This window comes from Melopsittacus undulatus, chromosome 12 (genome assembly GCF_012275295.1).
Source record: "Melopsittacus undulatus isolate bMelUnd1 chromosome 12, bMelUnd1.mat.Z, whole genome shotgun sequence".
In the NCBI taxonomy this organism is placed as follows: domain Eukaryota; kingdom Metazoa; phylum Chordata; class Aves; order Psittaciformes; family Psittaculidae; genus Melopsittacus; species Melopsittacus undulatus.
The window spans coordinates 3,046,610-3,063,265 of record NC_047538.1 but is presented as its reverse complement, the minus strand read 5'-3'; the positions used below and the strand labels follow the sequence as shown (position 1 = coordinate 3,063,265).

Sequence of the window (16,656 nt, the reverse complement as noted above, 5' to 3'; positions counted from 1 at the left end):
ATGCCTTCTGTGGTTTGCATTTGCAACACAGGAGTTGCTCTACAGAGCAGCTGAGTGTGTGCTTGTTTTCACTAACTTCCAGAGCATTTGTGGTCAGTTTACATAGAAAATGCTTTGTCTGATGCCTGGGAGTCTAAATTCAGCCTGGGAGCTCCCTACATCATCCCTAAGGACTAAGGTGGAGTAGAGGGTCTGTGATGGGTTCCTCTATGGGTTGTGTGCGGGAAGAGTGAGGATTGCTGCTGTGTGCTGGCCTAGAGCACCCAGAAGGAAAATCCTCTGTGCTGCTCTAGGATAGTGACTGTTCCTGCTGGTGCCTTTTCCCACGTTGGACACCAGCAGGTCCTGCAGTGCCTGTCCATGGGAACAGGCTGCAGTCAGCAGTAGCAGTGCTCTTGTTCTTTTCTGGTCTGTTCTGAGGCTTGTATTGCTTATAGTGAAGTCATAGTTCTTGGATATCACTTGGGATGCAAGCACATGAATGGTTGCACTATGTCAGCTTTGCATGTAGAGATCTCTGTGCAGGTTGTTATTGTTATTTTAGGAAAATACAGAAGTCAGGTGACAGGCACAGGAATAGCTCACTCTTGATTTGTATCATTTTTAAGTGATGATGTTTTCACAGATTAAGTTCCAGCCTTTTCGGAGCCTTTGAAGGGAGGGGGAAGGGAACATTTATGCTGGTTCTTTGCTGATGTGATGTCTAGAATGGGGCAGCATCAGGATTTGTTTGTGCTGTGTTTCACCAGTCTCTCCGGTAAAGTCATCTTAGCTTTGCTGAGCGTGAACCCCAAGGAGATCAAGGGAGGACATTTGGTAGGGGGATTAGGGCAGGGGATTTAATCAACTGCCCTGAACTGGAAGGGAAAGAAAGGTGTGGAAGACACGAGGTGAGTCCTCCTGTCTCAGGTCTTGGTTGGTTCCTGGTGGAAGTCAGCCTGGCACTGTTGCTAGGCTCGTCATTTGGGTGGCTGGTGGAGGAGATGCTGGTGCTGGTTCTGATGGTGGCTCTTGTCTTTGTTATCCGCTACATCTCTTGTCAGAACTCTATTTCTAACATTGATTCACTGTAAAGCAGCAGCAGCAGCATCACCCCCGTGGTGTTCTGGGGGTGTCACTGAGCTGTGTTTGTCTGCAACCACCTACTTCTTCCCCCAGGACTGACTCACGTTGGAGGTTCATGAATCCTCTGGCTGACCTGGCTCTGCTCTCGCAGGCACCTGAGGTGGCAGCTTGCTGACGCCACGCTGGCCCAGGAGATGCCTATATAATTATTTCAAAGAAACTTAATGAAAAGCCACAAAGAGCTTAGATTTGGACTTAAGCTTCTATGGAGCGTTTTTATATGCTGAGCTGCGTTACAAAGATAAGCTGATGTCACTCAGTTACAAAACTCTGTCATCTGCTGAGCCTTTCTGGCATGGTTTCTTCTCTGAAGTCTCTTCAAAGGTCCTGGCTGTGCGTGTTTGTGATTTGATGAGAACAGCTTCTGTTGTCACTGAGCTGCTCCAAAGTGATGTTGGCTTTTGGTGTTTCTTCCCCTTCCTCCAAATTCCTCTGGTGCAGTGGGGATTTAATCCTAGTGCTGAAGGCAGACTCGTGTGTTGAGGACTTAACAGCCCGTGCGAGGCTTATGGAGGTGCTAAATCTGTTCAGCAAGATAGGACAGGGAGTGAGAAAAGGCTTGAATTTGCTTTGTGGAAGCCTTGTTGGCTGGTTTCCCCCCCTCCTTGCTCCTCAGAGGACAGCAAATGATGCCAAGTTCTCCAGCACATGACCTTACTGCTGTCTGAGGTATGTCCAAAATTAGGTCCTCGTCTTCACTGAGGGCAAAGAGGTGCTTGGTGGCTTTCCATAAAAAAAAGGAAGTGAATATCCAAATGAGGAGAGGGCAGGCTGCAGGTTTTGGATGTGTTGGTGAGTCAGGAGGAACCTGGCTCCTTAGTTCTGTTTTCATGCGCTGATGTGTCACAGCCACAGGCTGTCCTGCTGTTGGGTGGTTTCACACTGTTGTCAGCTTGTGAAGAAGAGGAAGAGATTCCTGTGTGCATGAACGTGCACCTGAGAAACAACAGGCATCCAAACAGGCTCCAGGAAGTGCTTGGGAAGGGATGGGACTGAGGGTCCCCCCTCTTGGCTGGTTCTGGAGTGCTGAAGGTCTCTGGATTGGTGCTGGCAGGCGAGCTGTTGAGCTGGGGCTGGGCTGGGTGCGTTCTGGGTTTGGTAGCTCCCAAAAATAAGTACTTGTGAGATATTTTGCATGTGTTCTTGATGAAGTTCAGGGAACTTGCTGAGGTCTGAGAACGCCCTGGAACCAAAGGCTGCCAGGGCAAACATTCCTAAACAATGAACTGGGGAATAAACTAGAAAATATGATTACTCTCCATAATAAGATTCGGAGTTGAGCTGCATCTTCGACATGCCAATTTAGCAGTCTCGTGGGAGGAATATGAGCCTGAAGATGGAAATTCACAGTGCACAGCCAGCCTTGCTGCTTGCCCTTGCATCAGTCTGACTTGTTCTGAAGACTACTCAAACAGTTAATGAAAATCACACAAAAGCTGCTGTTTTTCTTGTTGCCCAAGCTGGTAAATCAGTGTTTTCCCACCTTGTGATGGTGCACACTGGGGCAGCAGCCTCATCTGGAGGTTTTCCTTGCTGTCTTCCTGTTGAGTGATGGCATCTCCGGTCTCCTTGAGCCTGAAAAGCCATCTCCAAGGCTATTCTGCAGTAATATATGAAGACATGCTGACGGCTTCTGCACAATGACTACAGCACAGCCACTGCTTTCTGCATTTCCATAGTTATTGTTTAACCTGTGAACACCCCGTAATGGTCCAGTGTGATCTGTAAAATCTGCCCTGTGAAGATAACATCCTTTGGTAAAAGAATAAACATTGTCACAGGCTGTCGTAAATACACCAGGATGTGTTCCAGGGCCTGCTGCAAGCTGATCTGGTGCAGGATGGAGTGAGTATGGAGGCAGCATCTCTGAATGGAGTTAAAACAACAACAGAGCATCTACAAAGGTCCTTGTCAGGCTGGAGTCTTCAGAAGCGTGTCCTGTATGGGCTGGCTCTGGGCTGCAGTTTGTATATTCACACCTTGTGCCAGGTCCAGACGTTTTGTGATGATCTGGGTAAAAATGCAGCAGAAGCGGATGTGGAAGGAACATCAATTTTCCACTCAGACACACTCATCATGGGAGAGCAGCAGCAGTCTGTCTTAATGACCTCCTTCTGTATAGACTCAGGTGCCTTTTAAGAACAAAAGGGACCTTTTTAGCTTCTTTTCTCTTCCCCTTTTTAATGAAGCTTTAGCAGCTTAAAATTGAAAGCACTTCTGCTTTTTATTTTTAAGCACACTTAGATCTGAAGTGGGAGCTTCCAAATCTGATTCAGAATGTTCTGAACATGCTCTCGTCTCAACACTGAAAAGCCAGCTCGGTCCAAACATCTTTAGAAGGCACTGGAATAGATGGTCTGCATTGCTGTCTGTTGGATATCAATGGCTCTCTCCATAGCTTTGGGTGTGTGTTCCTCCAGGATATCGTACTCTCCAAATGGAAGAGCTTGTCTGTCTTTGGTTATCCCCTGATGGAAATGGGAGCTGGCTTCCAACCAAGTTCTTGTCACGCAGGTGGTCAGGTGCCCGATCAAAGCTGCGTCTGAAATGATCTTTTAGCCCAGTAGAAAGACTGCTGCAGGCTGGGAAATCAGTAGTTTTGTCTCTTAGCAAGTGGTGAATCACCTTCAGCTTCTCCCCAGGCACAGACTGAGCTGGCTGTGTTTTCTGTCCATAGGATTCATTGAGGATAACTCAGTGTCCTTGTCACAGAGCTCCCCAACTGTGGTGTACGTGCCTGTGGTGAGATGCTTGCTGCTTCCGTGCAGCACAAAGCTCCGAGCTGTGGTCCCTCTGCCCCCATCCCCATTACCAGCAGTGCCTGCCAGGAAGCACACAGAGGCTTATTGAAACGTTCCCTCTTCAGGCTCCCTGTGGCAGCTGTGGGTGACCTGTAACAGTTAATAGGGCAAAGTAAGAAAAAGAAATTGCCACATTGTTTGGTTAAAGGGGTAGTTTGTAGAGGAAAGCAGTCTTCCGGCCTCATTAGCATCCTGACTGTGAGGAGAATAAAAGCTCAGGATGGACAAGTATCTCCCTTGTGTATGTACTCAATATCTAATTTAACTTCAGGGGCTGTGTCTGTGTGTGAGATGATGCTCTTGGAAAGGCAGCTCAGTGTGCACACAGGAACCAATGCTCCACACTGGAACCACACTGTCTTCAACATCTAAATAACCTTTTGGTCTTTCTCTACCTCTGAGGCAACTTGTTGGAGGTGTTGGTAGCAGAGAAGTTTTACCATGCTTAAAAAATAAACCCAGCTTCAGCACTGGTGCTGTAGCCCATAGAATCATAGAGCAGATGCTGCACTGGTTGTGAGTGTGGCGAGATCTGCCGGGCTTTGGCAGTAGTTGAGCTCAGGAAGCAGCTCTTCCTCTAGCTCCATTCAGGGATTACAGTCCCGTGGTTGTGCTGGCAGTCCATGCTCTTGCCCAGCTCAGGCCAGAGTGCTGTTTGAAACCAAGCATTTAAAGGTGAAGCTGATCACCTTTAATGAGGAAGCAGCTTTCCTGGAGGTTATGGTGACGTTCCCAGTTGTGTTGTGGATGGTGCAGTGTATGTGGCTGTGTCCTGCAAGGAGCCCCATTGGTCTGGTAGTACCTGGAGAGAAGGAGCTGCTGAATTCTTCACTGTTGTGAGGCCTCCTTTAGGTCAGTTCCTAAAAACAAAGTGAGAAACCTCACCCATCACTGCAGTGACATTCGAGGAGCCTCTTTTCAGCTCGGCTTTGCCAAACCTTGAGTTGCGTCACAAGGAAAGCCATTAAAGTCCGGCTGTATAAGGAGCTCAGCTGTGGAAGGTTCCATGCTGATGCCTATGGAGAAAGCACCCGGGGCACAGGTAGTCCCTGCAGACAGAGCACCCGTGTGGTGTCTGTCAGCAGGAATAGTGGCTTCCTTGGGCTGGCACACGGCTCGCGCCAGGCCTCGCACTGCCAGCTGGGTTACTCACAGGAGCAAGCACTTTCTCCAGGGCGATGGGAGCGGTGAGTCACAGACCAGCAAAATCACATCTGCACGTCTGGAGCTGGGAGCCTGTGGCAGGGCAGGAGCAGCTGCCAGTGGGAGCACAGGGATGAAGCCATGGAGGGGGCTGGACTGGATGGGAACTGGCTTTGTTTCCAGGAGTCTTCATCAGGGGCTGTAGGGACAGGTCAAGGGGAATGGCTTGAACCTGCCTGAGGGGAGACTGAGATGAGCTCTTAGGGACAAGCTCTTCCCTGTGAGGGTGCTGAGGCACTGGCACAGGGTGCCCAGAGAAGCTGTGGCTGCCCCATCCCTGGCAGTGCTCAAGGCCAGGTTGGACACAGGGGCTTGGAGCAGCTGCTCCAGTGGAAGGGGTCCCTGCCTGTGGCAGGGGTTGGAGCTGGAGGAGCTTTAAAGTCCCTTCCAACCCAGACCATTCTATGGTGATGGGGCTTTTTTTGTCCTCCCTGGTTTCAAGATTGTAACCTTTTAGGAGCAGGGGAGCTTTTGGGGTTGGTGACTTGACTGCAAGTCCTTGAATCTGTGGCTGCTTTCTGTTAGAAATGAATTTCAAGCTGTCCAGCCTGAATTGAAGCCGGTTGCTTGTGCAAACTGAGTTGTGGTTCAGGGGAAAAAGAGCAATCCCACCACTTGGGATGATCTAAGAGACCTCAGGCAGTCTCTTCATTTCCACTGGGATGCTGTTTTCTGGAAAATGTGCAAAACCTTGGAGAGGAGGTTGTAAAGGTTGTGTTTCTCTGGAGCCAGGCAACAGCAAGACCCACAAAGCCTGGAGATGATAACGTATTGAGAGTGCTCTGCAGCATGGCAGGGAGACCATAATGTTCTGACTCTGCATTTTCTTCCATCTGCTGCCGAATACATGCAAAGCAGGGCTTGGAGCAGCAAAGCTGAGATGGGGAATTACCCTTTTATGTAAGAATGAAAAACTTGATTAATCGAGAGATTCCCCTGCAGTTGCAATGCTGCATGTTCTTAAACTGAATCCAAACAAATCCTAAAATCAGGCATGCAAAAGAACAGGCTGGAGCAATTCCTCTGCAGAAAGCACTTAATGGAGCCTATTGCCACCGGTATTTTTGAAGCAAATCTATGGATTATGCTTTGAGCTGGAAGAAAAACTCGCCCTGGAGATGGAATTCAGGGGCTCTGTGTGTAGCATGTAGCAACCTGGTAGTGTGCATCTGCGTAGGTTGGTGGATAAAGCATCACAGCACATTGTACTTGATACAGCACAGCCCAACACGCAGAGTTTCTACAGATTTCCAACCTTTTTGGGCTTCAAATGTAGTTGTATTTATTCTGATCTGCTTGGGAGAGCAGAATCAGTGTGATCCTGCCATGCCTATGCATCTTCCTTCATCAGCCAGTTTCAGCTCAACTTGAGGGTAAGGGGATGCTCATGGGTCTCAGAGATGAGATGTTCCTTTGAGTTGTGTGAAAACAAGAGGTTTTAATAGAGGAGGGAGACTTGATTAGTGGCCCCATGGAGAGAGAAGCTGCAGTGAGATTGCAGCCCTTATTAGACATTAAAGAATCCACATGGGAGAGAGGTGTTCCTGACCGTGGGAAAAGCTGCAGTGGGAACTGGCAGTTATTGGACGCCAGAGAATTCCACCTCAAGACATGCATCCATAAGAAATGAGTCTTCATTATTTCTGCTCCCAAAGCCACTTTGATTTCTATATTTTTAATAACATGTATAGCAATGGGCCCTGCTGCGGGTGCTCTGTGAGTATCCTTCATTGTACAGAAGTGACAGCTGGGAAAAGTGACTTAATACCGTAGGGTCTGCCTCTTTCCTGGCATTGGGATCAGGCAGCTCGTATGGCTCAGCTGCACTTGGGCAGCTTCACCTCGGGAATTTTGGGTTCAGCTCTTCATTATGGCTTGGTCAGGATCTGCCTCCTGACAAAGAAGCCTTGGGGCCCGTGGCCAGTCTGATGCAATGCTGGGCTTGCCTGACGTTGCAGGGAGCTGCTGGCTTGGGCGAGGATGTGCAGTGCAGCTCAGCGAGGTGGTGTGTGGAGTGCTGAGGTCAAGCTGAGGCTCTTCCATTATTCATACAGCCTGATGTAATCCCACTATCCCAAGCGTGGATTCATCTCTCCCCTCTGTCATCTTCACCCTGAAATGTTGCTAGGGCTCCCCTTTGGGTGTTGTGAGGGTGTTGGTGTGTACCTCGAGGAGGGGGTGTACCAACAGTCAGGTTACACCTGATGTGTACACACCAGAACAGCTTATCTGTGGCAAAACTTTTGTCATGGGGATTGCAGAAGCATTACCTCATGTGTTGGCTATGGGAAGGTTGCTGCCCACAGCAGCAGCCGTGGATAAACTGCTTTGAATACGCTGTCTGTTCCCTCTCTGCTGGGACATAATCATTTCATTTGTGCATTAATCCCTCAGCAGTATCCAAAGGCTGACTTTGCAATAAAGGCAAAAATAAAACATCTTAATTAGGAATCGCTCTTACTTCGTGTCTTAAAATGGAGCGTTCAGCTGAGCTGTAAGGCAAGAAGCGAGCGCTTATTTCAGCACGGAGTTATCTCCAGGACTATCTGATCGGCCGAGCGTGTTGTGCTTAAATACCAGGGGGAGCAGCAGCAGTGAATGTGCCTGTGCTAGCTTTTTGGTTTCCTACTTTGTCATCTCTCTGGGAGGGATTAAGGGAGCAGACAAAGCCCCGGCTGTCTGCGGTGCGTGGCAGAAACATGTGCTGCGTCTGTTAACAAACCCCTGGTTGTAGCCGGCAGTGGAGGGGTCCTGTGTGCTGCTGGGGGGTGAAGGGACCTGCGCAGTGTAGCAGTGGAGTTGTCCAGGGAGAGCTGTGAGCATCGTGCTGAGGACTCGCTCTGGCTGTGCTCTGTGACCCGGTTCATCGTTCCTACCCCTGGATGTTGAGGTTTCCCTGAAGGTCTCCTGTTGCTAGGAGGAGAGGTGTGAAGAATGCCTTGAAGAACGCGGTTTTTCTTTCCCCCCCAGAGGTCATGGAGCCAATAAAGATCGCTCTAAACAGGTTTAAAAGCATCTCAGATTGCAATCTAGAAGATTATGGGAGCTGGGTAATTAGGGCATGTTTCTGAATCACTGCTGTCACAAGGGCTGCTCTTGGTATGGCTGGAAACCAGCGCTCCTTGTGATACGAGCAGCTCTCATTCTGCCTGCCTTTGGGAAGATGTTCAAGGCCTTGCATTGTGGGAATTTATCATTTACTGAGGAATTCTCCTGCTTGTGGTCATCCAGAGCTCCATCCTGGCTGCTCATGATGGCTTCTTCTTACAGAAGCAGCAGTTTATCTACACCAATGCCGGCAGCACTGGCAGAAACCAGGAGGAGCTGGAAGCTGTTGTGCAGCAGGATGACATAGTTGTCATCATGGAAGCGCGATGGGATGACTTGCACAACTGAGGTGCTGCAGTGCATGGATACAGATTGGTTGGAAGGGATAAGCAAGGGGGGAGAGGTAGTGGGGTACCCCTGTGAGTTCAGTAGTGTTTTGATGGTCTAGGGCTTGTTTATGGGTACAGTTGGGGTACCTGATTGTAATGGGTGTAACAAGGCAGAGACCATGGTGGGAATCTGTTCCAGACCAACCAACCAGGAGGAAGAAGCAGACAAAATACCCTGTAAGAGCATAAGTCTCACAATCACAGGCCCTTCTTCTCATGGGAGTCATCAACTTACCATGTTGGAAAGGAAGGGAAACAGCCATGGAAGTTCTTACAGTGTGATAGAGAGCTTCCTGACCCAGCTGGTGAGGGAGCCAGCCAGGGATGCTGCCTGCTGGACCTGTTTGTGAACAGAGGACTGTGAGTGATGTGGTGACTGGAGGCTGACTTGGGCACAGTGGTCACAAAATGATGAAGTTTTCAGTTCTTGGAGAAGTCAAAGGCAGGGTCAGCAGAACCAGAGCTTTGCCTTGGAGTGCCTGAGGGCAGACGTTGGCCTCTTTAGGATCTTGGTTGACAGCATCCCTTGGGAGGCAGTCCTGCAGGGCAGAGCAGTTCAGGAAGGCTGGACATCCCTCAAGGAGGAGCTCCTCAAGGCACAGGAGCAGCCTGTCCCCATGTGCTGGCAGTGATGACAACCAGCCTGACTGAGCAGAGAGCTTTGGGACTCTGGGAAAAACAGAAGAGTTGCTGACCTTTGGAAGAAGGGAGATAAGGAAAGCCAATACCATGCGTTGATTCTCCTCTGGAGGCTGCTGGAAGTGGTCCATCCATTGCTGCAGCCTTTGTGCTAGTACCCTCGTGGGTTTGGTCACTAAAACCTGTCTGGAGGAGGGTTACAAAATGGTGCTGTCAGGCTCTTGAGCAGGACAGGTCTGTCTGTGTGTGTGTTGGGTAAATACTCACAGGATCTCCACCACAATCCTGAGGAGCCAGTTTCTAAATCTCAGCATATATAACTGATGTGTCTGCATTGATTTCTGCTGTCCTGAGTGTGCTGGTTCCAAGTCCTCCAGGGCCCTCAGGAAGGAAGGCTCCAGCCTTCAGCCAACCCTGGATCAGACCCTTGGTTATGAGTCATGTTGAGTTGTTCATGGATCATGCTGCTTTTGGTCTCCCACCACCAGTGTCCGTGTGTGTGTTGATGTATTTGTCCTGGCACATTGGAGATACCCTTTGACAAACTCCCTGGGATTGTCCTACAGAGATGAGTGTTGTGCCTCATCACCTCTCAGCTCCCTGTGTTTGCTGAAGGTGACTTCAAGTGTAGTTTTCCAGGATGCTGGAGTGCTGCTTGTTGTTTCTGTCCAGATACATCGCAGTTAACTGGCACTGTTTCCATCCCAGGCCTGTGCTGGTGATGCTCTGTGTTTGGTTTTGGTGTCTGCTACAGACCAGCTGCTTGGTTTATGGCAGGACCCAAGGCCAGTAATGTGATCTGTGCATTTTTGGGTGGTGTTCTGCTCTAATTCCTTTATTCTTGTGTATCTATGAGCTCTTAAGTCTTCCGTCCATGCTGAGCATGTGATGATACAGTCAGAGTTGGAACTGAATGCTCTGCATTACTTGAAGCAGACTGTAATTCCCTGGGCTGCTCAGGTGGTAAAATACTGTCTGGTATCACTGTTGATGTGAAATTCCCTTTCTAAAAGAAATTTAGAAGTATTGTAAACCATTTTCATGGCAAGTAAATGATGGGGCTATATTTTATTTATTGATGCCCTCATTGTGATCACAGTGCCTCCTTCTTTCAGAATACCAGTGTAAAGACACAAGTTCCTCGGTGTTGCTGGCTCAGGCTTGTAATATTAAGCTCAGTGACCATTAAGCCCTGGTGATGTGAATGTCTGTGGTAGCAGAGGACCCTCGAGCTGATGGTCATGGAGTTGAACAGACTTCAGCAGCCTGGTGGCAAACCCCAATGGTACTGGTGATGGCAACTGCTTTGTAGCAGCTTCAGTGTTTGCCCATGTTGTGCTTCCCTGTGTCTGGAGCAGAACCACACGGAGAAACGCAGGATTAGAGGAGCCCCGAGCATGGGGCGTTTGGGCTGAATCAGGGTTAGGAAGGAGGAGCGAGGCGCAGACATCTGGAGAAGTATTATTTCAGGTCACATTATGTAGTTACGAAATCACAACAAAGGGAGAGGAATGGGATTGGCCCAGAGCAGCTTCAAGCTGTGCGAGTGCTGCACTGAGTAGCGCAGGCCAGGGCTTGCCTGGCTCGTATCACACCGCAGGAGGAAGGAGCTGGAGCGTGGCACGGAGAAGCCATCCTGCTGCTTGCATGGCTAAAGGTGTCCAACTGAACCCAATGTATTCCCATGTCGGGCTCTGTGAGGACATCCTGTCTGGTCATGCTCTTAATGAGTGGTGCAGGAAGAGGCACAAATCCCTCCTGTGTTGTTTTTGATCTTGCAGTGTCTCTGGAACAGTGTTGTGCTGGCTTCTCAATGGAAATAACAGCAAAGTCTTTTGCACTGGGCTGCAGCTGACCTGCAGAGTGCTGTGGGGTGAAAATGGCTGGTAAAAAGGTCATCAGAGGTGCTGAGAGGAGCTCAGTGTGAGAAGCAGGGAGGTAACATGAGTTAGGCTGGGATTTGGTTTGAGTAAATACCAAAATCTCCCCTGATTTCAGCCTCTCTTTTCCTGTCATACAGATACCAACTCATAAAGATCCTCATCCTTGTGCTGCAGTTAAATTATGTTTGAAAGCTGTCAGCTTTCTCACAGTCCATCCTTTGTTTAGGAAGTGCTTTCCCTTGGGAATAGCAGAGCCTGTGTAGAAGAGTCAGGGTTTGGAGCAGGTACCTGGGATGAAATGATTGGTTAGAAATGAGAAGGCCAGAAGGGTGCTGAGGGTTCAGGGTGAGGGGTCTGTGGCTGTGTCTGTGCCACACGTTGGCCCTGGGGAGGAGGAACCAGCCTGGCCTGGCGTTGACAGAGGTTGTGCTTCCCAAGGAGAAGACGAGCTGGGGAGGAGGAAGAAGGGCTGGAGAGTGAGAGAAACATGCCAAGAAGCCATGCCAAGAGCGCAGAGACGTTTCAGCTGCTTGAATACAGAGGTGCTTTGATCTGCAGTGAATAAACCGATAATACTTAAGTTCTGAATTCCTTCCCTTTGTCTGAAAGCGGGATTAGCATGGCTTTGTCGGAGCAGTGATTATCCAGCAACTTTCCTGCTCTGAAAGGGCCGCTGGCTCTGTGTTTACAGCCGGGTGCTGGTGGAGGGGCTCGGTGACACCAACGGCTCCCATGCATCCTCGTCTCCTCTGCTTCGGCTGGACTGTAAAACCCCGTTGAAAATCCTTATGGAATGGAGCAAATGATTAACCAGCATGAGGGAATAGGCTCTGAAAGCCTTGTTTTCCTTAGGGCTGCGGGTTCGGAGCCGAGCGAAAGCGCCTCTTTGTTGTCTGCCAGCGATTGCAAAACGCAGCCTTCTTGGAAAGGGCTGACGCACAGGTACAGAGATAGGAGGTGAGGGGCAGAGGAGCTGCTCTGCGAGCGTTACCAAAGGTCGCAGCGATGCCTGCCCTGGTCTTTTGTCCCCTCTTCCCAGCCCTCGGCATCCGGACAAAGGTTGCTCCTCGGAGCGCGTTCGCCTCCATCTTAACGTGGATCCAGGGAACGGATTCCAGACAGAATCATGGGTTGTGTTTTTTTACCTCCTGTAATGTATTATTCTGCTGCAGTAAACCCGTGCGGTGATGCAGCACTGCAGATCCCCCCTCCTCTCCCCTCGATGCAGTCAGTCCTCCTCCCGGCAGCATCTGCCAAGACGGGAGCAGCTCGGAGAGATGCCAATGGGTGGGGACGGGCCGGATCACCAGACGGATTAATGCTCGCGGTGGGGGACCGCGGATGTGTGTAATCACAGGACCACGCTGGGGCAAGGAGGATGCAACCCTTCCTCTGCAGCAGCTGTCCTTGAGTGCGCAGGGCTCGCTGCTGCTGCCCGCGTTTCTTTTATCCCCCCCTTTTCCTGCTCCCTTTCTCCTCCCCCAGGCTGCTCCCGCTTTCAGCAAAGACGATTGTCACAGATTAGCCTCGGGGCGCATCAAGGGTGCGGTGCAGGGCACAAAACACGGCAGTGTCTGCGTGGATGGGTAACGGGTGGGTTAAAATGAGTGGGGGGACTTAGGACTGCAGTGGGATACAGGAGGAGCCTTCCCCACCCGTTCCTTATTTAGAGAAAAAACAGTAAAATAATATTTTATTAGAATAAATCTTTACATTAACGGCAACCAAAATGTACTTTTCCCAATCGAAAAATGAAGCCTTATCCAAAAGAACTGGGTGTGTGTTGGGTGAATTTGTTGGTCCATGGGGAGCACATTACATGAATATTCTGCATCTTCCGTGCTCTCTTAGCAGCATTAGCTCAAATACTTGAACATTGAATGCATTCTGGATGTTGTGCAGCAAAAGGAAAGATAATCGAGGTCTGTCTGTGTAGGTGTTACAACAACACATACGTGATAGGGTTTCAGAACAGGGAAGTGAAAGCACTGCCGGGACAGTGAGCGGAAAGGGAATGCGTTCTGAGCCCATGTCTGATGGACATGGCAGGCAGCACTGCATAGGAAGTCAGCAGGAGGAAGGTCAATTGGGATTTTGGGTTTTTGGTGTGATCAAAAATGCTAATTCCTCTCCTACCATACACCAGGTATGGGCTGGTGTTGCCAGAAAGAGAACATGTCAACAAGGAGCAGGAGGAAGGTATGTGTTGTAACCAGTCGCTCTGTACCTGCTCTGCTTAGGAGAAAAGTCAGTGGGTGTCAAGAGTTGGAGCACTTTGTGCTCTGACATCTTCTCTTTGCTGTATGTGGAGGATTAGTGCTGAAACACACGTTAGAGGTTGATGCTAACAAAGATACTTGATTATTTTCATATTTCTCGTAGTTTATAAGTGCTTATTTTCAAATAGGCACTTTTCTGTTTTCCTTCCCCCTTCTTCCTTGCCTGTTTCTTCTCTCTTTACACTTGCCATGTCCCTTTTTCCCTCACACAGATTTTAGTGACCATATCCATTACTTTTCTGGTCTTTCTCATCTTGCCTTCAAGGCAAGATATAACCATATCCAGCTTCAGAAGAGTGTAGACTGAGAAGTATCTTCCTTGCAGTGCCATTTGCTATTACTTGCTCGTTGCAGCTTTTAATTAGAGTGAAAACTAACCAGTGCATCACAGGTTAGGAGACTCCTGAGAGTTACCATCACTGTGCTGTACCCATGAGGACAAAGGCAGCAAGCTTTGCTCTGAACAGCTTTGGGGCAACTTTACCTTTTTGTGCCTAATGTGGCACTTTTGACGTGAAAGATGCTCATTTCTGCACCTATTCCTTAACAGATAGTGTGTACTGTGTTTGGTGGAGTACAACCCAGAGAAAGATGAGGTGTAAATCCAAAGCAGATTAGATAGAGAGTCTAGTAGGTCAGGTTGGAAGGGGAAGGCAGCAGTCAGGCAGGCAGGCTCTCAAATCCTATTCAGGGATTAGTCATCCCACAACAATGGGGAGATGGGAAGGTGTGTGGAAAGCCATGTGTACTCCACAGACAGGCGGCTGAGGGAGCTTCTCCCTCCATGTACAGCTCAAATCACCTTGTCTAAGATTTGCTTATGGCTATTCAGCATCGTGCTGCCTCCGTGAACAGGAAGGTATGAGGAATTATTCATAGTCTTCACAAGAAATCCTTGATCAGTTCTATATTTGTGTGTCAGTTTGTCAGTGCGCTCAAAAAGATGCTTTTGGCCTCTTTTTCTCATGGATTTATTAATTAAAGGCATTTAACCTGCTTTGCTCAAAATCTAGGTGAAAGGAGCAACCAAAACGTGACCTGCAGCTCTTGGCTGTGGCTGTGTTCATACTTACAGTTTTATCCTTTGTGTTATGAGTTGACACGAGTTGTGTAGCAACATCTTTATGTCAGGTTTTCTTGTGTGCACAGGCGATTTTGGGTTTATTGTTTGTTTTACGTAGACATTTACTCATCTGTTTGCGCCTGAGTTGCAGTAACTTGACATACATTCAACAGGGTGGTGTCACATTCCCATCAGCGTTCCTCAGTGTCCCTGTTGTGCTTCCTGGTCCATGGTGGGGGGTCTGAGCTGCAGCCTGGCCCAGGGGTGCCTAGGTTTGAGATCAGAAGCAAGGAGTAGAATGAAGACTCTTGTTTCAGTGCTGAATGGATTAAATATAGATGGGAGTAGTGGAATTGCTGTGTCAAGGTCGTTTTCTGAAGAAAATCATCAGGATGTCGTTATATTTGTAACTGATGGTGACACAGTTTTGTTTTAATTGTGTCTTGCTCATCAGATCAGAAGTGAGAAGGGCTGCTCTAATTGCAGACACTTTCTGTTCCTCCAGCTCTGTTGTTATAAAAAGGGTGATCTTGCGGTAAGCAACCGAAAGGGAGGAGGTTGAAATGCAGTAATGGAAAGCTAAAATGGCTTTTTCCCCTCCACAAATGGCTTTTTCCCTTTCTGAAAACACCTCTGCCAATCTCCGCTGCGCTTCGCGATTGATTTTCCTGCCGCGTGGGAAGGGCAAACGGTTGGAAATGGATGTTGATTTTGCAGGAGGCAGTGTTATTAATCACGGGCTATTTCCACCAGCACTAATATTCCTGCTCTGCTTTGCTTTTCTTCCAGATATGGACGTGTCGAAAGTGTCAAAATCCTCCCTAAGAGGGGGTCGGAAGGTGGAGTGGCAGCGTTTGTGGATTTTGTGGACATCAAAAGTGCGCAGAAGGCACACAACTCTGTCAACAAAATGGGAGATAGAGACCTCCGGACGGATTATAATGAACCAGGAACCATTCCCAGTGCTGCTCGGGGATTGGATGATACAGTTTCCATAGCATCTCGTAGTAGAGAGGTTTCTGGGTTCAGAGGAGGTGGTGGGGGGCCCACTTACGGCCCCCCCCCATCGCTTCATGCACGGGAAGGACGTTATGAGCGGAGACTTGATGGGTAAGTTCCAAGGTTTCTCTAGGCAGGTATTTTGTATTTGATATGGTGAGAAACACAAACTCGTATCTAGGGCCCCCAGATGGATTTAAAATTTTGGGAATTATCTATGTTTCCTATTTTGGGTTGGAAACGGAAGTGATTTCTATCCCAGTGGCTGGTACCTTGTGGATCCATAGAGGATGTTTTCCGCAGCTGGTTGGATATCTACACTTGAAATAAGGTGGTTTTAAGATGGAAGATTTCCTTTGGCCAGCATCGATATTGGAGTTACTCTTTTCTAAAGTAATGATTCCATTTCTTGGATAATATTAAGGCCTTGCTCGGATGTATCCCTGCTGCCAGATGGAGCTATCTTACTCTACAACATGTGGTGAAGTTCTCTGTGGAGTATCTTCGGAATACTAGAACCTAAAATTCTGTGAAAGCTCAATGCCTAGTTCTCAGCTCTCACTATACGCAGTGGGTATGTTAATTGGATTCTCACCACAAAATTCCTAGTAGACTAATGATACAGCCCCTTGGATTCTACAGACAACACTTAGCCATGGAGATAACGCTTGGATGGAGAAGACCGAAGGCAGCTTGTGATGGTTCCATTTTGGATCTACATCATTTCCAAGTTATTGGGATTATTCTTTCTGATGGTATTGGCAAAAAGAGATGATGGACATTACTAAATTTTGGAAATTATAGCCTTTTTTTAATGCTGGGATAAGAACTACTGCCTTGAATTTATTGGATGGTATACAGTCAAGACGCCAGTAGCCATGGGGAGTGGATTACTATCTAGTCTCTTAAAAAGCTCTTTGCTGCTCCACATTAAACATACTTTAGTTTTAAGGACGTGGTGCTAATACCAGTTTGTGGATACACCAGTGCAAAATGACTGGGCTGGATGGTTACAAAGGTTACAGAGGATGCCTGCTGGCCAGCAGCGATGAGAGCCCTGCAGCATTGGGTGATCTTCTACCAGCTGCTTGATTCAGACGTAGGGCTGGAAATTAAAGTAATGGATCTATTTAAGTGCCTACTGTCTCAAGAAAGAAGTCTGGGGGTTTCAGAGTTACGGTTTCAGTCTGGGACTGCTTCCTTCCAGTGGAATTTTCCTTTTTTTTT

The 16,656-nt window shown here is 48.5% G+C and overlaps 1 protein-coding gene across 3 annotated transcripts in view; it reads left to right on the top strand.

Moving 5' to 3' along the window:
• SPEN (spen family transcriptional repressor) overlaps nucleotides 1-16,656 on the top strand; it is a 66,145-nt gene that overhangs the window by 3,679 nt on the left and 45,810 nt on the right. For all 3 annotated transcript variants that reach the window (XM_034068057.1, XM_034068059.1, XM_034068058.1), the window contains exon 2: nucleotides 15,220-15,540. In XM_034068057.1, coding sequence (XP_033923948.1) covers nucleotides 15,220-15,540 — 321 coding nt within the window. The remainder of the gene's footprint in view (nucleotides 1-15,219; nucleotides 15,541-16,656) is intronic.